Source organism: Nelumbo lutea, chromosome 1 (assembly GCF_056320005.1).
Source record: "Nelumbo lutea isolate HS-2025 chromosome 1, American lotus-T2T, whole genome shotgun sequence".
Classification (NCBI taxonomy): Eukaryota; Viridiplantae; Streptophyta; class Magnoliopsida; order Proteales; family Nelumbonaceae; genus Nelumbo; species Nelumbo lutea.
The window spans coordinates 154,143,122-154,165,278 of record NC_142684.1 but is presented as its reverse complement, the minus strand read 5'-3'; the positions used below and the strand labels follow the sequence as shown (position 1 = coordinate 154,165,278).

The following is a 22,157-nucleotide window of genomic DNA, read 5'->3' as shown; positions in this document are numbered from 1 at the left end:
GGGAAATTGTCTAAAACTCACCATGAGTTTTCAACATTTCTCTTAAAACTCATCCCAACTTTTTAAAATGTCTAAAACTCACCATATCAATAAGTTTTTATTTTCCAAAATTCACCTTCCGTTAGTGCACCATTAATGCTTCTTAACAGAGATGTCCATGTCAGCATAAATAACAATTTTCATGACCAAATTACCCTTGAATGGTGAGTTAGAGGAAAAATGGTCTTTTTCAGTTTTCAATTTTCTTGTTTTTTTTTTCATTTTGAGTGTTTTATTATAATTTCCAATGTTTTATTATAATTCTTTTTTTTTACATTTTTCTATTTTCTACAATCTATAAATTTTCCTGTATTTTTTGTTATTTATTTACAATTTCTATGTTTTTCTATAATTTTTGGTGTTTTTTCTACAATTTTTATTTTCTGATTTTGTTTTTCAATTTCTATAGTTTTTATAATTTGAAAATAATTTTTTTATTTTGTTTGCAATTTCTATAATTTTTTCTATTTTTGTAATTTGTATGTTTTTATGTATTTTATATTTGAAAATATATTTTTGAAAATTTTCCTTTTTTCATGTCTAAATATTAAAGTGGTAATATATTAACACCTGTTAATTTATTTTGTATATATTTTATATTTTTCTGTGAAGGTTAAAATGGCAATATATTAACACCCGTTAGTCTATTTAACGTCAAGTTAGTGACATGGTGAGTTTTAGACATTTTAAAAAGTTGTGGTGAGTTTAAGAGAAAAGTTGAAAACTCATGGTGAATTTTAGACAATTTCCCTTTTTTTTTGTTTATAAAGAAGCAAAGTCGAGCCCTGCTCGGCTCATGAACAGGTCTATCTCCAAGGTGGGTGACTGAGCCAAATCTGTCTAATACCCTGTTGGTAAATCCAGCACCCATGAATTTATGGCATAATTTTGGGGTGATCATAAGTAAAAAAAAAAAAAAAGATTCCTAAGAAGGGTCTGAAATGATCCAAACTATTTCCCTCCTAGTTCTCCAATCTGAATCTGCTCCTTACAGAAAACTCCTCACACCGACCTCAAAGTATGTTTTAACTGCACATTGGAAACATCTCCCGTAGTTGTATGTTCCCAATACGATGTGAATGTGAGATTAATGTGAGGAGTGCTCTGTGACTAGGAGCAGATCCCAATTTGCTTTCTTTACGTTATTGAAGAGTTGAGATCTGCTCACAGCAAAATTGAACCAACATGATTCCAACAATATTTGTATATGCACATCTCACCATAAGACTGGAACCCACCATGAAATTGGGACCCATAGTGCCTGCGATGGGGGACACAGATCTTGTTGGGATATTTTTCGTTGTCAACTCAATCTACTCACAACAAAAATGTACCAACACGATTCCAACTAAGATTATTTTCTCCTAGCTTTTTTTTTTCCTCAATTAAAAAAAAACATGAATATCATCGCCATAGGTCAGGTTTGGTAGATTTTGAAATGGATAGAGCGAGTTTTTAACTGTTTTAACCAGTGTTTTAAAAATCGATTCTAAACTGCTCTGACCACTGGTTTCTGGGTCAACAATGCAACCATCCAGCCTGAACGGATTGGCCTATCATAATTTTAAGAGTCAAAAATAAAAAATAGTTAAAATAAAATCACCTAAAAATCGACTCCATATCTCTTGCCTACAAGAATTCTACCATCTACACATAACACACTATCCCGTGCATAATACTATGTAGGAGGATGAGATGTTCTCCATGTGTGATTGCAATGTTATGTGGATAGAAGTGGACAGAGTTCTTGTTGGCAGGAGATCCAGACTCCTAAAAATCATAATCGGGATTGAATGGATTGACGATTCAACCACCTGAGTCAGCAAGTCACTGACCAAATCAACAATTTTTGGACAAAAAGTGGTTTGGGGTAAAAACGAAACTGTCTCCTGACTGGTTACCGGTCCAAACAATCTGCCGTCTGAGTCAACTACGGTTAAAAAACCATGGTTTTAACTTTTAACATGCATGAATCCAACTGATCTCTTTATTGACCCACTCCATGAACATTAGGGGCTAAGATGGCGTTGAGCATGAAAAAAGACAAGGCAGAACTTGATAGGAGATGAAAGAATGCTAAATAAAATCTATAAGTGTACACACATTTGTTTTTTCCTAAGCCCACCTCTTTATACTTTCCAATTCTTCAAATTCCTCCAACCTTTTCTTTTCCACTCCAAAACCATTTTTACCCCAAAACTTTCTCCATCTCTTCTACGTTCTCTCACTCCAGAAATCTGTCTTCTTATATTGATTTTTGTCTTATTGTTTTTTGTGTTTCTTTCTGTTACTCTTGCAGGCTCTCCTACTAGTAAGGAATAGATAAAAATGATCCAAAAGATAAAACACTCCAAATCCATAACTAGATAGAATATAAGCACAAACTGAATACAAAGTGGGTTGACATTCCATAACTGAGCAAAATTAATAGCATCCTTTCAATCAAATACCTTTTAAAAGTCAGACCCAAGTCCAGTTGCAACCCACGCCCGCATAGCTAGAAGTTTAGCAGACAATCTCAGCCCTTTTCCTTCATAATTTCATGTCTACACGCTCTTTTCTTTCAAATTAGCCTGCTAAATCATATGGAATACAGCTTTATGCAGTTTCCTCCTGAGATGTTTACATACACAATTGGCTACATGTAAGAACTTAAGAAATCGGCCTACCTTCATCCTAACTTGAAGTAGCATCACTAGGAGCGGTAGAAGGAAGATCAACCCACTTGATCTTCAACTCAATCTCTCCGGACTCCACGTCACAAAGCCTCAACCAAACGTCTTGAACTATTTCGCCATCTACACAATTCACACAACTTTCCCTGACCAGGCAGTTGTCACTATCTGGTACCATCTTCCTATATGTTGTCGTCCCAGCTGAAACTTGGAGGATCGGTCTGAGCCTTGCAATTGACGCTATTGGCTGAATACTGAGGTATGCTCTTCCCATCTCGTCATCCGCTTTAAACCTGTCTTTGTCAAACACCTCCTGTGGAGAGTTGGTAATTTACTGTGTCATAAAAATCCTTCATATAGCAATAATGGAATAAAATGGGAGGAATTGAATTAGAACCCTCCATCACCTAAATACTTGGCACTTGAGCAACATACCAGAAAAAAACAATAAAAATAAATGAATTATGTTTTAATTCAAATGCCCAACCTATTATAAAAACTTATTGCCTTCCTCAGCTAAAGGAAATGATTTAAAAATTGAGCTAGACAGTTGAAATGTGACAATAGAACCTATCCATCTTCTAGTTTGATTAAGTTGTCAAATTCAAACAGGCTGAGAATTAGCCAGAACGGTTGAGATCTGGCCATTAAAAGTTTATTGAACTACCTGGACCAATGATTGCTCCTGTCCAAAAATGAATACTTAAAAAATACTTTTCTTTCATTTATTCCACTTATTATCTTGGGGCTTTGTCGCGGTTTTTGGTTAGGGTTAGACCCAATTAAACCAACTGGTGATGTTATTGGTTCGCTTTCTGGACTGGTTTTTAATAGGGGTGCAAGTCGGGTACCTGATTTTAGGATTTTACACAGCATCAGGCCTGGGTTTCAAGGACGGGCCCATACAAATTTTGAAAAAATCCTAACCCGAGCCCACCCAAGTTGCAACCCGATTTTAGGATTTTATTGGTTCTCTTTCTGGACTGGTTTTTAATAGGGGTGCAAGTCGGGTACCCGATTTTAGGCTTTTACACAGCATCAGGCCTCGGTTTCGAGGACGGGCCCATTCAAAATTTGAAAAAATCCCAACCCGAGCCCGCCCAACTTGCAACTCTATTTTAGGATTTTATTGGTTCACTTTCTGGACTGGTTTTTAATAGGGGGTGCAAGTTGGGTACCCGATTTTAGGATTTTACACAGGATCAGGCCTGAATTTCAAGAACAGGCCCATTCAAATTTTGAAAAAATCCCAACGCGAGACCGCCCAAGTTGCAACCCTATTTTAGGATTTTATTGGTTCGCTTTCTGGACTAGTTTTTAATAGGGATGCAAGTCGGGTACCCAATTTTAGGATTTTACACAGCATCAGGCCTGGGTTTAAAGGACGGGTCCATTAAAATTTTGAAAAAATCCCAACCCGAGCCCACCCAAGTTGCAACCCTATTTTATCGGTTAGCTTTCTGGACTGGTTTTTAATAGGGGTGCAAGTCGGGTACCCAATTTTAGGATTTTACACAGCATCAGGCCTGGGTTTCCAGGATGGGCCCATTCAAATTTTGAAAAAATCCCAACCCGAGCTCGTCCAAGTTGCAACCCTAGTTTTTAATCTAAAAGGTGTTCAGTTGCAGGACTCTCCCAAAATCAATGGCTCTAGTTATGCCAAACCTTAGCATTTGGGATCCCTTAAACATTGACCAAATTAACCTACAATCTTCCACACCTGTAAAGTGACTAACTAGTAACATGGAACAGTGCAGGTTTTATCAATTTGGAAATACCAGGTGATTGCAAATACTGTGTTTTTGGATGCATCCCATCTTTTCGAGGATTCATCCTAGTAGTGCTTGTTAAAAATATATAAATCTAGATGATCCAGACTTGGCATAACCGTTCCTGTGGTGCTAACAATCCCCCAAGCTAAGTAAGGTTCAAAATTTTGTAATGTGTCGGCTATCGGTGGGTCACTGGTAATGTCAAATGTGTATCTTTTAGGGGGTTTGACTCATTTCAAGGAGTAGGCAGGCCTAAGATATACCCTCTGCCCTATTTTTGAAAAAAAAAAAGAGTGGTGCAAAGTACCAATACATCCCTTCTGCCGTATTGGGGTGTATCGATACTTTGAACCTTCCAAAAAAAGAAAGATGGCACTTAGTGCCTTGATTTTCCAAGATTTTCTTCACTTTCCTCATTTTTATTTTCTTCTAAATTATTTATATGATTAATATCAAGCTATGGTCATCTCCATTTCTAGATAATAATATCCTGGAACCTTTCATCACCTAAATGCTTTGGCACTTGAGCCACATACCAAGGCTACACTGCTTAATTGACTGAAAACCAAGCAGCAAATCTACTAGACTTGCTGCCAAGAGGTGAGGCATGCCATAACATTCAAAATGGCACCTCGGTGATGCTACATGTAAAAAAGGTGATTGCAGTAGGTAAAAATGATACAGTGTCCAAATTCCTGTGGATAGTAAAAATAAATAAAAGAATTCTGGCAGAAGTGAGTGCTCCAGCATTCCAAACTTAGATTTTACAAGGTGATGATCTGTGAAAATTCCACTTTTGATAAAGGGGGCACACCCCTCATCATGAGAAAAAAATGTATATGTTCAAGAAGATTAAAAAAAAAAAAACACTCTCACTAGGAATAAGCCCCCGGTAATGTGCCCAATTTATCAAAAATGGTGTATGCCATTGTAGGCAGGTTTTGGACCACTACCACAGTGTAAACAACAAATACTTGAAAATAGTAGTAGGCAAACATGGAGGACATACCAACTTTAGAACTCCAATGGGCTCTGTGACAGAGAAAGTTAACTCTTCGTTCCAAACAGGGTTAAGGCAGCTGTTGATAACTTTAGTTTTCCCAGTCTGGTGCAGAAAATAAAAAGTGACTATTATTTCAATTCTTAAATAGACTAATATAGCTTAAGAAGAGGTTATACACATGACTCCATGAGGCCTGTACATGGGCGTATCCATACAAATCATCATAAAAAGAAAAAAAAAAAACAGTTTACGTGATATTAAAATTCTAGTAGTAAAAATACTCAAGAACATTCAAAGTCTAATGGATTAAGCAATTCTTGCTTATCCTATTATTTGTAGATTCCATGATTGAATGATCTTATTGTTCATTGTTCAATCAAATATCTTATCAAACAAGTATTAGTTTTCCTATTTTCTCTAAAAAATCTTAAACAAGCTTTTAAATAAAATTAGCTTGTGGTGTATGTAATTTTTGCATATATACAACTTATGTGTCATGCACGTAGGAGGCATAAGACATTAGCAAGTAGAAATTTAAGTTAAAGTCTGACCCCTAAGATGTGTTTCTGATTTGCCTTATATGTACACAATTTCAAATGAAAAGAATTTGGAGTTGTCTAAAGAGACAACAATTACAGGCTAGACATATGGGCAACTAGTCAACTACATGGCATCGGAAACTATTGTTTTTTTGTTTTAAACAATGCAAAGCATTTGTTTCTGTCAACTACTCACAAACACTTCTTTTACTTTCTTCTCAAGAAAAAAATGAGGGGCAAGATTGCAACATTATTTAGAACCCACAAGTGTATATTAAACATTGAAAGTCACAAAGGAGATCATGCATAACAGTTAAAAACTCATTTTTAAGTGTATTTTCCATTTCATAGGTGAACTAAAACAGCGAAGAGCTCAATTTGGTAAACCAATTGAGTGGAAACTTGGCCCTCTATTGAGCTTTCAAGGTTGTCAACAGTCAACCAAGTAAAATATCCTTTTGTGAGTGCTTTCCATCTTGGATTTTGGGTATTCTGAGGTTGGATTGGATCCATGAGAGGAAAGCCCATAAGCCATCTGAGGTGATAAATGCAGAAAGCCAGGTCTGCATTCCTAAGAACATGGAAAATTGGAATACCATTGTTATGGATAAGTTAGCTTTGTTAGCTTTTCTGGAATCTTGAAACAGTGAGTTGAATAGCAAAATGGCCAAAGCTCAAACACTAAAGCTTCTCAACAGCAACCCTCTCAAACGGGGCCTAAGTGATAGAACCACCACAGTTTAGTCTGTATTGTCCTTGGATCAATTGCAAACATTCAAAGCAGAAAAAGTACATATATATATATATATATATATATATATATATATAAACACCAGTGAGAAAATAGAAGATCAAAGCAAGAAGCCTAATATACGAGACCTGATTGCCCAGCTTGACCACAACGTAAGGATCACTGCTCTTGAAATCCCGAATTACCAACCTTTTTCCCTGCACCACAGTCACTTTTAAATGGCCAACAATATCCCCCATAAGTCCACTTCTACTAAGACATCAACCTTAGAGAGAACAGCCCTGCACAAAGATGAAGCCTGAGACGAAGCAAAGCTTGCAGGTATATGTAAACTATTTGTGACAAGAAGAAAACCATCTTTGTGCTGGATAAGATCCTAAAAGTTTCTTTCATATATTTTCTTGGAAGAAAAACAGCTCCAACCACAAAGTAGGAGGACCACATACTGATCAGTTTTCATCCAAAATGATGGATTAAATAATCCCCACTACCCCAGATATATTTTCAGAACATAAAGAAAAACCATTAATCATCAGGACGAGAAAGGGCAGTTCTTTCGCATATCCAAAGAAGAGAATTAATAAGATATAATACTCTTGGCTTGACAGAAGAGAAGAAAATGAAGCAAAGACAACTGTCTCACGCAATAATGGAAACAGGAAGGGAAATACTCTCGGAAGTGTAAAAGGAATAAACAGAATAACTGCAATGCAACATTAAGCATTTAGGAATCGGCAATCAAAAAGAAAGAGAAAAATAGATCACTGTTCTTTTGAATCGAACAGAATTCCACTAGAAGCACAGTTTCATTTCAAAATTAATGAAGACGCGCAATCACACAAATTTAAACTTCATCTTCCCCCCCCCCCCCACCCCCCCCCCCCCCCAAAAAAAAAAAAAAAAAATTAACTTAAATTAGATAAAATTGAACCAGTGAGAAGCAAGATGTTTTATTCAGATTTTAAGAAACTGTACTAAACTAAAGTTGTCGAAATCCCTCGCAGAAAAGAAGAAAACGCCAAAAATTATTAGCATTCCCAGGGTTGGGCATCGTCCCTACAAATATAAAGAAAAGGTTATAAAATAAAAGATGAGACCATGACGATCATCAATAGCTCAAGCAGATTTCTTTTTTAGGTGGGGGAAGCTCTGCACGCAGAACTCAAAGCACGGAAGCAGAAAACACCATTAGAGTTTCTAGCTTAGTAAAACACAGGAAGCATCTAACAGCAGATTTAGAGAGAAAACAAAGAAAAAGCATGGTTTCATCTTCGGTCACTAATGAGAGAGCACCTAAGAACAAAGTCGCCACCAATTCGATTAACTTAAAAGAAAGCTAGAATAACAGAATCGTCATCAAAATGCAGACAAAAAATATAATTAGTAACTTAGCTACTTTACAAGAACGAAGTTTTGTGGAATTATCGCAAGAAGATCTCAGAGAAGACATTTTTCCATTCCATCTTAATAAAGATGAATTCTTTTACGGACCTCTATTCCGAATCTGAACGACAACGCGAAAATGCAAACCCGCCGGACACCGTGAGAGGTGCTCCCCTCCTTTTTCGACCACGATCACTCTAGTCTCGAATCAGATTTTTATTTTGCATTTTCTTTACCGGCATTTCCAGGTAGATGATGCCAGAGAAAACGTGAGAAACCTCCCTAGCGACTTATTGACTGGCACTGATCAGGTAGCGGTGGTCGTAGAGAAATAAATTTGGGTAAATTACATAAACCTCTTTGGGTAAATTACATAAACCCCGCTACTATGCGGTCAGTGATAATTACGCCAGAAGGCCCTGAGCTTTGATTTGAGATAAAGATCCGGGTTGGTGACAATTATCCCTGATTTTCATTTTGCGATAAAAATTCCCCTCAACTTTCAGTCTCTCACTTTGCAATAAATAATTATCAAAATATTCACCTAACTTTTTCTTATTTTTTTTCTCACCTTTTTTTCTAAACTTAATTGACCCAAAATACCTCCGTTTTGTCAATAAAACTAAGCTAAAATAACAAGAATAATTTTATTAATATAAAAAAATAAGTATTCTTTTTTAATTCATGTTTCATTTCACTAAATATGAATGCCTCTCTTCATCTTAAATTTATATTTATTAGAAAGAAATCTCTATCATTTCATTTGAATAATGAATCCAGTGGGAAATTTGCAAGGATCTATCAAACCAACTGAGAGAACTTCATTACTTCAATATTATATTTAAAAAATTAACCGAACAATAAATTATTCAAATCAATTAAAAAAAGGATAATTTGGAAAAAAAAAAACAGCTGAATGAGGAGTCTTTTTCAAAGTGACTTAAAACTTGGAGTATTTATTGCAAATGAAAGTTCGGGGTAATTGTCACTGACCCACATAGTACAGGGGTCTTTGTAATTTACCCAATGAATTTTAGTAGTTTGAGACTTGGGTTGGTTCGAGGCAGGGATCTTCTGAGTCTGAGACTGGGTCACAGTCAATTGAATTGACTAAAGATGGATACCGAGTTAATTCCTTCCACCCACTTCCTCTTTCAATTTACAGAGTCCAATTTTGTTTTTGTTTTTGTTTTTGTTTTATTTTGTCTTTTCTTTTCTTTTTTTTTTTTGTGGATAGAATAAGTAGACTGTTTGACTGAGAAATCCAACTGTTTCGGTTCGACTGAAATATTTTAATGGTGGGGCCAACAATTGGGGGTTTGAGTTATTTTATAATTAACGTATGGTTGGAGAATGGATCATCATGCCTTCTGATATTAATATGTTATTAGTCTAGTCTTAGGTCTTAGTAGGTGGTGTGGAGCCTATCAAATGACTGCAGTTCGCTCCACCATGAAAACATTTAGAGAACACAGTCCAAAGTCCAAACAGTTCGATTTCTCAGTCAAAATCAAGACCGTGACCAAGTGCCCAACAAACAAGGTATTTTGCATCACTTCGTTGTTTAGTAGGATTCCCCTAAAACAAATACATCTGCCTTCGGCAGATTCTTTGATTATAATTAAAGCATTTCCAGAGTTGCTCTCTGGTGCGTGGTTCTTCACGAGAGAGAGAGAGAGAAAGTTGAGTCAGTTTAATAGTCTCCACCCTTCAGTGGGTTCGTGGGCTCAGTTTTTTTTCCCCCTTTCCTTTACGCCTTGTCCTGGACAAGTAAAAGACAAATAAGAAAGACATAATAACAAAAGTATCAACCTAGGTGCGTGGTTCCTTCTGTTGGTTTTTTGGGAAAATTGTTCATTTTGTGTTTGCCAGCGGACATGGGAAACCCGGGTAATCTGACATTAAACTGATATAGGGATTTGAAGCATGATGCCTATACATAGTATTGATATCGAAAGGGCAATTTAACAATCAATTTATGCTTTCTTAGTTCTTTCCTTCCCCCGTTTTCACCCAAACCTAGTTGTATGCGTGAAGGAAAGGCTATGATATAATTAACATTAAAATGTATGGAGAAAAGAGTTGAATTGAACATGGTTTAGTAAAACAAGAAAGATAATATCTATCATATAATTAACATTAAAATGCTTATTAATTATTCTGAAATTAAGCCGTTAGATATGAAATGGTGTGTGCGCAACTCTGTGCATGCATGAAGTAAATACAGAATACAAGTCCCCCACATATACAGTCCACTTGACAATAACTGTACATACAGCCCATAACCTTGTCAATCTCATTGTCAAACTGGCTCACTGTTTCTTCTATGTGCTCCAGAACTGGAATAAATAACACAACCCCAACACGGGCACCGCTTGAAGCACAGAATAACGTTACAGAACATGGGGCATTAATAATTATGGTACATGGTATATCAGGCCTCAATGTGAGCGAATTGCAAATGTTGTTTATTAGTGTCTTTATGCAGTTAGCATTCATCTCTCGCATCCAGCAACAACTGTATCGATACAAGCCAAGAGTCAGGCAATGGTGCCACCGCTCCGATCTTGAAAAGGAAGGTTAACTTAGCAGCCTTAGACTTCTTTGCCTGCTCTACGCCTCCACATGCTCTGCACATGATACAAGCTGAATAAGAATCAAGATTTACATGTATGTAACCTAAGAGTTAGAAGTGATGAAAAAGATGAAGACAAATACAAGAGGCTCATTATCGGAATCTCCCATGTCCTTGGAACTGGATGCATCTGACTTCTCTTCTTTGTCAGATTCCTTTTGGTTTATTGAGCTCTTTTCTCCCTCATCTGCTTGTTTCCCTTCAGAATCTGATTTCCCCTCTTTACTGGATTCCTCTGTGTCAGTTTGGCTTCTGTCTGTTCTTTCTATCTGTTTCCCCCCTTCAGAATCTGATATTTCTTTGCCGGATTCTTCTGCATCTAGTTGGCTCTTCATTGCAGTACCTTCAGAGTCTGACTTCTCTTCCTTGTCTGATTCTTGTGCATCCATTGGACATTCCTCTGCATCTTCTACCACTCCTTCAGCAACTGGCTTCTGTTCTTTGTCAGATTCCTCTTCATCTGTCTGGTTTGTCTCCAGCCTTTCCACTTGATTCTCTTCAGAATCACCTGAGAATAATAGTCAATGAAATATACCATGGCTTTTACATATTTTAGAAATAGGAGTTCAACAGGCCATTTGACGTTTGACCTAAAGGCACAACTAATGGTGTCAAATCACAACTGTAAGGTGACTTGGGTGACAAAGTCCAACCCAACACTTTATGTGATGGGTGACTACGTCACACTACCTGCTTATTGTGAGGTAAGGCAACATATATAAGTGTTTGGTATTTCATTGAAAGTATAACAAGATAATGAGAAAAAGGCAGTGTACATTCTTTCAAGATTATACTGTCTTCATAGGAATTTTTATTTATTAGCATGTATGTGAACAATAACAACTTCTCCAGACAATTCAGATTCCAGGTATTTTTTTTCCTCCGAGGGGGGGGGGACTCCACTTTCAGGTTCAGTTTCACATCATGAAATGGTATTCTTCTAGACCAAACCACAATAATATAACAAGTGCTTACGACTCACTATACAACTCAGAATTTAAACTAAACTTGGATTTAATTCCTAAAAGCAAACTAACAAAAAGAATCTCCTAATCTTTCATTAAATGTCACACGATGTAATTTGATAAAATCATTTCAGGGACACATTCTACCAATTTTCAGACCAAATGGTCATGCTTTGACCTTGATCAGGATTCAACTCTTTGACATGCTTTAGATTTCAAAAGAAACTCCCTTACAACATTTAACAGGTTAACCATAATTGAAATGGTTTAAGTGAAGACAATGAAGATAAGATCAGTTGACTGAGAGAAGTAAATTAGATTTCTGAATGCCTTATTGGTGCTAGACAAGTTGATCTGCAAATCAACCTCCTTGATTTCAAAATTGGTATCAATATGACAAGTTTTATTTCCCAATAGCAGAATGCAGACGATGTTCCTTGCACAATATCATGTAATCCTAGTTCTACACAAAGGAAAGTTGGTCAGACTATTAGTTTTAATCTAATGGTCAACCTTCAGGCAAATCAAGCCTCTACGGTTCATTTTGAGACAGAATGCACAAACACCTTTATCAGGATGGAGCAGATGCAACTAAGAACTGGAGAAGTCAAAGATCCCATAAACTCACCTTCACTGAAGTCAGCATCAACTTTACTTTCTAGTACAACACTATTTTCTTGTTCCACATTTCTTTTGCCAGTTATTTTCCTTCTGTTTCTAGAAGATGAAGATCTGTAATCCAAAATAACATTTCATAAGGCAGTAAGAGAGATATTCCTGTACATATCAATAACAAAAAAGAAAAAGAGAAAAGAAAATGAAAAGAGAACAAAACTCTGCTCACTTTTTAGTGGATTTCTTATTCTGTCTTGATTGGCCTGGAGCCCTGTTTCTTTTCTTCTCAGATGATCTGTGAAATGAACAGCATAAGTAATAAAAATAAGACATTTCAAAGAAATAATACCTTTTGGAAATTCAGTTACACCCAATGCATGCAAGAACCTTAACGAGACCAGTTGAAGATGATTGCAGCAAATCCAAACACCAGTTCCTACTGCTAAAAAAACCTTCTTCAGTAATTTATGAGTGGATTAACTAACAATACTTACATTTCTTTAGAAGGAGAAACATTTGGTAACTTTAGATGCTGCAGAAGATGTAAAAAATACAAATGCATCAGAAGCTAATACAATTGTTAACTCTTCCTAAAGTAAAACAAGAGTGAAACAGCTCATAAGATACAATTCTTGATAACTAAAATTTTCAGACCTTTCTAGGCTGATAGCCATTATTAATAAGCTCCCAACGCTCTTTTTTTAACAGGAGCACTTCCATGTCTCCATCATCATACAATATCTTCAAAATGCAAAATGATCAAATACAGATTAACAAAAAGCAAAATAAAATATTTGTTAATTAGGACTCTTCTATCAGATAAATACGAACATAAATAAATTAAAAAAAGTTTCTAGCTTTACCACATGCTTCTTCTTTCCTTGGTCATAAGATTGCACGACACCTTCATAAAACCTGTGAATATTAGCAACAAAGATTATCACAAAGACAAAATCAAAATAAGCTCATTTCAAAACAGGGCATACAGTATCTTTTGTGACAAGATAGAATCGTGATACTGCTGTTACAAGTTGCAACAGTCCAGCTTTTTATTTTGGAAGATATACAAACCAGTTTACCCATAAGATCAAGCCATGGAAGGATAAGATCAAATGAATAAAAGATTTGGTTGCACAAGCAGTGAGAAGTGTATAGTATGAGCTAGAAATTAGGTACATATAGATATAGACAATGATTTTGTTGTTTGTTGCTGTTGTTCTTTAAATCAATAAGTACAATGTTTAATGTCAATGTAACAAAAAAATGTTAATGCAACCATTCAGATCGAAAATCCCCTATACAAAAAACAGAGAGGTCCTCAATTTGGTAAAGAATTCCCAAGTAACACTCATATCTCAATAAACCCTCTCTTGTCAGGTTATACACAATACATTTAGATGCTCTAGCCTCTAGGCTCTCAAATAGAAGTCAACTAGAAGAAACCTGTGCATTGCACGGGCTGGTGACAAAAAGATGCCCATTTACATTCGTTTTCTTAACTGAATTGGTTGTGGATGAGTTTAAAACTTTAAATAGCCCCATACTTAATTTTATAGAGGGCAGCCCAGTGCATGAGACTCCCGCTAAGTGGGGTCTGGGGAGGGACAGATGCTCACAATCTTACCCTGCACATACAGAGAAGCTGTCCCCAAGATTTGAACCCTGTGTGTCCTCTAAGATTAAATACTATTAGGTAGCATTTTGCCAAACTCCAGCATCCTAGACAGAACTCCTTCCATCTGAATTGAATTAAAACTCTTTTAATTCTCCCTCGAATGTGAATGACAGTGTTTAGTAAACCAGACCAGACTGGCCAGTCAAACAGTGACTGGACCTATGTCTGGTTGGTTGTACCCTAGAAACCAGATTATATAGAAAACCAGTTAAAACTGGATGACCCGCCAAGTTAACCAGAAAACCGGTGAACTGGTCCTGGTTGGGAGGTTTGAACCCATGACCTTTATGAATATTTAATGCACATATTGCTTTAATACATATGTATTTTAAAGAAAATGCAAGTTGGGAGGTTTAAACCCTTGTCAATTGCTTTAAAAGTTAAAGAACTAACCATCTATCCACCACATTTAAGTACAAAAATATTTGTATAATATATTATATATAGTATTTATATATTCCATGTCATCACAGTTTGACTTCCTGTTTGACCGCGGTTGAACCTCTAACCTGTGAACCTCTCCTTTTTTTGATTCTATGTAAGGTCCAGTTTTTTGAACATTGGTGAACACAAGGGTTCCACAGATCATGAATGACACGTAGAGGTGATCATGGTTCAGTTAACTGAACCATGAGCTACTTTTTGGAACTGAATGGTATCACCGATTTTTGAAAAACTGTGAACCGAAACTGAACCGAAACCAATTGGCGAACTGGTTGATCACTTCAGCTTTTGACTAGTTCAATTCTTCGGTTTCTAGTCTTTTATACTTTCAATATATATTATAAAAAAATATAAATATATAATATTATATTATAAATACTACAAATATATATAATATATATTTATATATAATGCATATATATATAAATATATAAATCTATATATTTTATATATAATATATAAATATATACCGGTTGATTCAGTTAACTACCGGTTTTTCTTTTAGGTATATAAGCATGTACCAATACCACCGGTTTTTGCAAAACACTGAACCAATCGGTTTGGTTAACTAGATTTTTTGGTATGGTTCAGTTTGGTTTTTTGTTTTTTGTTAAGTACCCCTAGTGATACCTAGTCATATGTTATGATCACCCTAATTGTTTGAATTCGGTAGATCGAGCCTTTCCATCTACAGTTACCATGTAGTCAGATCGGATCCTTGTATCATACAATGCCCAGAAAGAGCAAAGGACCATGGTGAATATGTCAAACCCTACTAATTCAATCACATCTCCCATTGAATTGATGATGACTCATATGGTGACAATTGAATTCTTTTCATAAACAATTGAATTGATGATGACTCACATCTCCCTTGGCCAAAGATTTCTTGAGACATCAATTTCATCCGCATAAGACATTTCTTTTTTATCAATAACAGAAACTTCTATTAATAAAAGGATATGGAAAAGATACGACAAGAAGGGGGTAAAATCTCTTACCCCACCCAAAAAACATCACATTACAATACAGCTCAAAAGAAACTAGTTCTTCCCACCCCTTGTTTAACTAGATAATCTGCAAAAGAATTGGCGCTCCTCTTGGATCACTGAAACTGAATTTTGCATGTCTTGAGTGAACTGGAAAATTTTCTTTTTTCATTCGATCCGCATAAGACATTCTCCCTCATGGAGAGTGGTAGATTCCATTTTGTGCATTCACATACATCCATGCATAAAACACTATAGCTGTCATGTGCATGCTTAAATCCCTTTGTTAGGGCATAAGTGTTTGCACTATCAAACTATAACATCTCATACACTAGCCAATTAGCCATGATGCCTCAGGTCTAAGGATCATCCACATAAAAGTGATGATAGAAATAGTTACTGACAATTGTTTTCATACAACCATTCTACTAATGGGTTAAGTTCAATGAACTTGTTCTCTAACAAGCACCCACATTTGCTTTAGTGTCTCCACACAAGTGACTTGAGATACATCACCCCTTAAGGCGAGTATAATATGTGCCAACCTACCCAGATTATCGAAGCTCTCTTGATAATTCTATGACCAGAAATAGTTTTAGGATCTTGTACCAATGACAGGCATATCTAAACTTCTTAACATACTTAAGAATAAGCCAACTTGACAAAGATACCATGGACTATTCATGTAATTATAAGCCAAAAGACAAATGAAAAATACCCAAATTGTATGTAAGTATGAATAGTACAAGACTGCGCTTTTACACTGTCACTAGATTGGTTTTAGGGCATACGACTAACACAGGCTGGTGTTAAAAGATTACCATGTTTTACAGGTTTCCTAACAAAAAGGAAACTTAATTGGTTGTGCGTAGCCCATGTTTTATTTATTTTTATTTTTTAAATAAAAAAACACAAATTTCTAAGGGGGTAAGGAAGCAAGGGAGAGTAGGCTCACATGGAGGACTGCATTTTAGAATATAGTAATAGATGAAGAAGAAAAGGAAAATGGTGATTGATTGACTCCATTGACACATTTTTTAATTGATAGCATACCGACACTTGCCACATGCTGCAATGAAGAGGATGCCTACCATTCATATGCTTCAAGGTGGCATTGAATATTTGGAGTTTTTTTTATCCTTATTCTAGAAGGGCTGTTTACACCAAGAAGTTAGCGAGATTTTGCAGCAAGAGTAGCAGTTGAGTTCCCTAGCCCCCAATTATGTGGGCATTTATGATTGATAAATTTTATCCTTTATAAAATTTTGAAAAAAAAAAATCTTTTAAGTGAATTGCCCACAAAGATATGCTGAGTTCCCTAGCCCCCAATTATGTGGGCAGTTATGGCTGTGATAAATTTTATCCTTTATAAGATTTTGAGAAAAAAAATCTTTCGGGGATGTATATTAAAATATATTGGAGGTTGTGAATAAATTCCATAGAGATTCTCTTTGAATATAGGATATTGTCCCAATAACTCTTATGTGTGCATTTTCTTTTTAGACAAGAACATGGCTAATATTATATTTGCATGGATAAGTGGCAAAACAGGAAAGACAAGAAAAAAATAAATAAATGCAATCAAGGGATGAGGCGGTAGGTAATAAAATAAATGGTAACTATTGAGATGATTTGTTAATATCAATGAAGATAAATAATATGGAATGCTTAAGAGCAAGCATTGGACAAGGTGACTTGAGCCCAACCCCCTATGTAAAATAGAGTTTGTGGACAAAAAAAGGCCCAAAGTTGAGTTTGGGATTTTCTTCAGGTTGATATATATATATATATATATATATATATATCATATGATTAGGTAGATATGTATATACATATATGTGGTTACCTAAATATAAGATAACATAGTTGTATAAGCACCTAAAATTTTGGTGTATACGTAGTTATATAACCATACAAAACATACAACAAATGGTTCTTGAGATGAGGCCCAAAAGAAATAATTTAAGAATTTATAGATTTCACAAAGTTCAGTTACAAGCTTGGGCTAGCCTGAGACTCAAACATTAGCCTGGGCTAGGTTGACCTTGGTCTGGCAAGGCCTGAGCCAATGATCATCCCTATTAATGCTCTAGCGCAGGTTGAAGGCCCAAAGACAAAGATGACCAAAATATATGGCTTACAGTCCGGAGGAAAATATTGAGAAAACATAAGATAATAAGGGTATGACACTAAATAGAACCGAATGTAAAATAAGAATTAATGTAGCCAACCTTGATGATTATGATTTCATCCAGCCATGTTCTGACTAAAAAGAAATTATCAAACAATATGAATATCTCAACTACTCATATTTATATGCATACGAACCTAGAAAAGAAAATATATATATTGAAGAAAGAACATACTGCTTATCCAATGGCCACCAAACTTTTATTCTTTTCCCAATTAGATTTGCACCATGATCCCCACTTTCCTTCAAAGAACACTGCACAGCACAACAAAGAACCGGTCAGTCAAATTATGGCATTTTCCTTTTTGTGCTGAAGTTGCAATACAATTTGATTAAGCACATTTGTAGCACAAATCAAGAGAACAACAATAACATATTGCAATGTAGAATGATCAAAAGGAATTTTGGACTTTGCAGTTTAGGGGATAATTTCAAGAATCCACATAGGAAATAAAAAAAAAATCCGGTTTCAAGAATAAAGGCTTTCAAACCAGAAACCTTTGAAAGCAGTGAGAAATGAGAATAGATGACTAGAATCAAAGGGTGCTGGAAACTTTTAAACAGGTGCCATACCATGTGTAAAGGCCAATGGAAAAGAATAGTGAGGTACCACTATGGTCCACCTTTCAGCTCCTTCTGTCTTCTAATTACTGTCAGTCAGTCTTCAAGTGCAATAAGGTTACATTAGGAGAGACTTAGTAGTTTGTTCACACACCAAACTCTCACAGAGTTTGATTCTAACACAATTGTCAGCTTTAAGGTTATCAGCTTCTTGAAACTTTTACTGTCTTCTTAACTTTCCTTCAAGCACTTACATGCCCGTAGCCTTGTTGCTTACACTTAACATGTCAGTTCTATTTCTTCCAGAAACCACTTTAAAAAATTTGTGATATTCTGAAAATATAAACACTTCTAAAACAATCACCCTACATTTTCCATGCCTTGGCTTAGTGGAAAGAAATGTTTTAAAACGCGGAGGCGTGACGCGAGGCGTTCCGCTACCTAGAGATGTGAGGCGTAGTTCAGAACGCAAGAGGCATAAGCCTCCTTAAGAGGAGGGGGGTTAGGAGGAGGATAAAGAGGAGGGAAGCAAAAGCCTCCCTTTCCTTTTCTTTTCTTTTCTTTCCTTTTCTCTTTTTTCTTCTTTTTCTTTTTCTTTCCCTTCCCTTTCCTTTTCTTTTTTTTTTTTGTCTTTTTATATCAGATGTGCATGAGGCGCATGAGGCGGTATGCCTCTAGCACGCTTCATGCAAAAAGCACAAGAGGCATACGTCTTTTGCACCTGAGCATACACCTCAGAGGTGTCAGTGCCTCTGGCATACGCCTCAGGGCGTTTTGGGAGCACCTCACTTGGAGGCACGCCTCCAGGCGTATGCCTCCCACACCTTTTAAAATACTGGTGGAAAGTAAGTAAATAAGCCTTCAAACATTATGAATAAAACCAAGATGCTTGGGAAAGTTCTAACATGCAAAACTTACATTTGCAATGAGTAGAAAATCCAAAAAATGGGCCTACCACATGAAGTATTACCATTTTGTGCAGTTGGAATCTTGGAGGCTATCAGCGGCATATGGGTAGGATGGTTATGGATTGTCTTGACCTTCAATCCTCCCCTCCCCCAAGAAAAAGTTATATTCTTATTAGGGTTCAAAACAAGAAGGATTTCTTCTTTTTTTTTTTTTGATAATTAACTGTATTATATAACTAAAAGAAAGATAAACCCAAATCCATCCAGAATAGACAGATGGGAGGTACAAAGGCAGCACCAAGTTGATCGTGCAGAGGTAACTAATACAATAAACAGATTACAAATGGACACCTGGCCCAGGCAATCCTCATTCACACCTCTGACAGTTTACCCCCAGCTCAAGCTAAATGATCAACTAGCGAGTAAGCTGATCTTGGGACCCACTTGAACAAGCAGTTCAGGTTTCTTCCCAAATATTTAGCCTCCCTAACCAAAACTCTCAACTTCCAGGCTGGTTCATCATCAGAGTTAAGCCAAGAAATGACCACTTTACAATCACCTTCAATGATAACCCCCCCCCCCCCACCCTTTCCCCCAATTCTGCAATACCAATAGTTGAAGTCCTTGTATTGCCGCTAACAGTTCAGCCCCCAAAGAAATACCAACACCATCTCCATAACCATATTTGCTTAATAATTATCCATAATTTTCATAAGAAAAGTACAAACTTCAAGTTAAAATATAGAAAATCAACATGTTCATGAGAAAAAGAAGAAAAGAAAATTCAGAAAATATGGGGGCTGATCCCCTATTTTGTTATAGGAAAAGAAGAAAAGAAAAAGTGGAAGAAGTTGCCTAGGCACGCCTAGGCATAGCCTTGACCCAGTCTCATCCCTTACCACACCATCAATCCCAGATCCACCAGGATTGCCTAGGCATCAGCCATAAAAATTCAACTTGAGATTGCCTGTTTAAGGGGCTGCCAGTCCGTGATCACTCTTGGTCTTCCCATTGGCATTCCTGTGATGATTTTCCATCCTCTTAAAATGTCATCCACTGTTATATTACTGAACTCTTCCACATACTAGCACTCAATGGGCCACCCTTATCTTAATCAGGTCAACCAAAGCACCCACCACCCAACTCCTTATTTTCAAACACCTTGTGTTTCTCTCCCCCCATATGCTCCATAAGATTGCAGCTCTTATACAGTGCCGCAACAACTTCATTCTCTTGGTGATACACCACAGTATGTTAAAGGTATTAAGAAAACAGCTCCATAACATTTTGAGGGGCATTCCAAGACTTAAAACAAGATGAAAAAGTGGTTCCAAATCTGGCAAGTACAGCAAAAAGATAAGAAAATGTGATTTTTGAGCTCTCACCACTTTTTAGACACAGAACGCGCACATGTGGGGATAGGCACCAAGATTTCCTTTTCCTTTGAACATGTGTTAATACTTAATAATTCGGAGAGAAGCTTTCCAACAGAACTCTTTGACCTTTGGGGGAAAGGACCAATCCAAATGTCTTTCCAAGGAAAAGAAAGAGTGAGACTGAGATTGAGAGGACGGGGTGGGTTTTTTGACCACTAGTCAGGGTTCGGGGAAAACCCAAAACTCTGGGGGTCGGGGACGGTATTTGTCCACCCTCCCCCGACTATATTATATAACATAATACATGCTAATGTATATTATATCATATTATATTATTATATATTATATTACATAATAAAAATAGTTCTAGGTAGGTTTCAAAAAAATAAAAAAATAAATAAATTTGTAAGTATACAAGTAAGAATGACGGGGGCAGGGCAGGGCAAAGTCAGGGATCCTCGTTCCTCGCGGGGATGGGGATGGGATTAAGATTTTTAGCCCCGCTGGGGTTCGGAGCGAGGAATTTCAATTCGGGGTCGAGTACAGGGCTGGCAAAACCCGGCCCTGCTCCGCCCCATTGCATTCCTAGATACACCAGGAGTGATAAGTTGTGTTGCATATCTTGTTTCTAGCTGAGCCAGAGTCTTATTGACAAGGGTCTCTTCTTTCACTAATCAATGCCTCCTGATTGTTATTGATAAAAAAAGTTCAAACCAAACCCAACAAAAGTTGGCACATGGTCAGGTTAGTCGGAGCTTGTTTTGTAAATTAGAATCCAATGGGCCTCTAGTTAGGTATACCTGATCAATTGTCATTTTGGTTGATGGCATGGGTTGACCTTGATTTTCAGTTTGAGTCAGGCCTTATGACTTGACTATTCCCACTCCCTCAATATTGAGCCCATGTTAACACCAAAAACACAGAGGCATGAGGTGAGGTACCAGGACTTTTAGATGTGTGAGGCATATGCCTCATGATTACCTTCTTTTTAAGAAAACATGAAACTAAAATGATGAAAAGTCTAGAAACATGTGTATGAGTGTGTTTTTATATAGGAAGAGCATAAATGAAAGATTGCATAAACAATGAATCAAGAACAATAAGAATATTAGCATCTTTAGAATTAGAAAGAATCATCCGAGTTCAGCATTACTGTTTCCAATAAAAAATGATGAGTGAAAATCATTTAATAACTATTAAAAAGCTCTATATTTCTTTGCAAAACAGGGGATGCATAAGTCTGAATTATTCTGGGCTCAGTTGTAATCTGTTTAATGGCTGGGGCTGCATCTTGTGCCTCTGCTGGATGTACTCTTAGTCTGTAATCATGTGATACTTAATTATGCTCTAATAAAATTTCTATCATTTACCAAAAAAAAACTATTAAAATTTTCTAGATGCTATTAATGCCTCAGAATGGTTATCCATATGAAGCATATATACAAGCACATATGAATATATTCTCACATAAGGCAACAAGGTGTGAAGAATGTGCCTTGCACTTTTATGCGTAAGATTGAAGTTTAACTTTGCCTTAAGGTAAGCATCAAGGCTTTAGTCTCAAACACCCGTTAAGACACTGGTTAACATAAATTACCTTCACAGAATTGGACTTGGGTTGTCTTTCACCTATCCA

The 22,157-nt window shown here is 36.4% G+C and overlaps 2 protein-coding genes across 4 annotated transcripts in view; both read right to left on the bottom strand.

The window, feature by feature from the left end:
• Window positions 1-2,380: 2,380 nt before the first annotated feature.
• On the bottom strand, window positions 2,381-8,683 carry LOC148878516 (Calcium-dependent lipid-binding (CaLB domain) family protein). 2 transcript variants are annotated; one of them, XM_088955886.1, is made up of 5 exons: window positions 8,271-8,683; window positions 6,908-7,060; window positions 5,496-5,591; window positions 2,709-3,027; window positions 2,381-2,615 (listed from the first exon to the last, which is right to left on the bottom strand). In XM_088955886.1, exons 2-4 carry the CDS (start codon window positions 7,016-7,018, stop codon window positions 2,716-2,718), a joined length of 519 nt encoding a protein of 172 aa, XP_088812012.1. In that variant the 5' UTR covers window positions 7,019-7,060; window positions 8,271-8,683; the 3' UTR covers window positions 2,381-2,615; window positions 2,709-2,715. The 2 variants fall into 2 exon arrangements, with proteins under 2 accessions (XP_088812012.1, XP_088812010.1); XM_088955884.1 differs by having other exon boundaries at window positions 2,381-2,612.
• A 1,576-nt stretch (window positions 8,684-10,259) lies between these two features.
• LOC148878515 (sister chromatid cohesion protein PDS5 homolog A-like) overlaps window positions 10,260-22,157 on the bottom strand; it is a 45,378-nt gene continuing 33,480 nt past the window's right edge. The window contains exons 26-33 of one of the 2 annotated variants that reach the window (XM_088955869.1): window positions 17,852-17,931; window positions 13,241-13,292; window positions 13,032-13,118; window positions 12,872-12,909; window positions 12,607-12,672; window positions 12,391-12,494; window positions 10,881-11,305; window positions 10,260-10,792 (exon numbers count right to left, since the gene is read on the bottom strand). In XM_088955869.1, the coding sequence (XP_088811995.1) occupies window positions 10,757-10,792; window positions 10,881-11,305; window positions 12,391-12,494; window positions 12,607-12,672; window positions 12,872-12,909; window positions 13,032-13,118; window positions 13,241-13,292; window positions 17,852-17,931 (888 nt within the window). In that variant the 3' untranslated portion in view covers window positions 10,260-10,756. The remainder of the gene's footprint in view (window positions 10,793-10,880; window positions 11,306-12,390; window positions 12,495-12,606; window positions 12,673-12,871; window positions 12,910-13,031; window positions 13,119-13,240; window positions 13,293-17,851; window positions 17,932-22,157) is intronic. The other variant, XM_088955871.1, reaches the window with a different exon arrangement.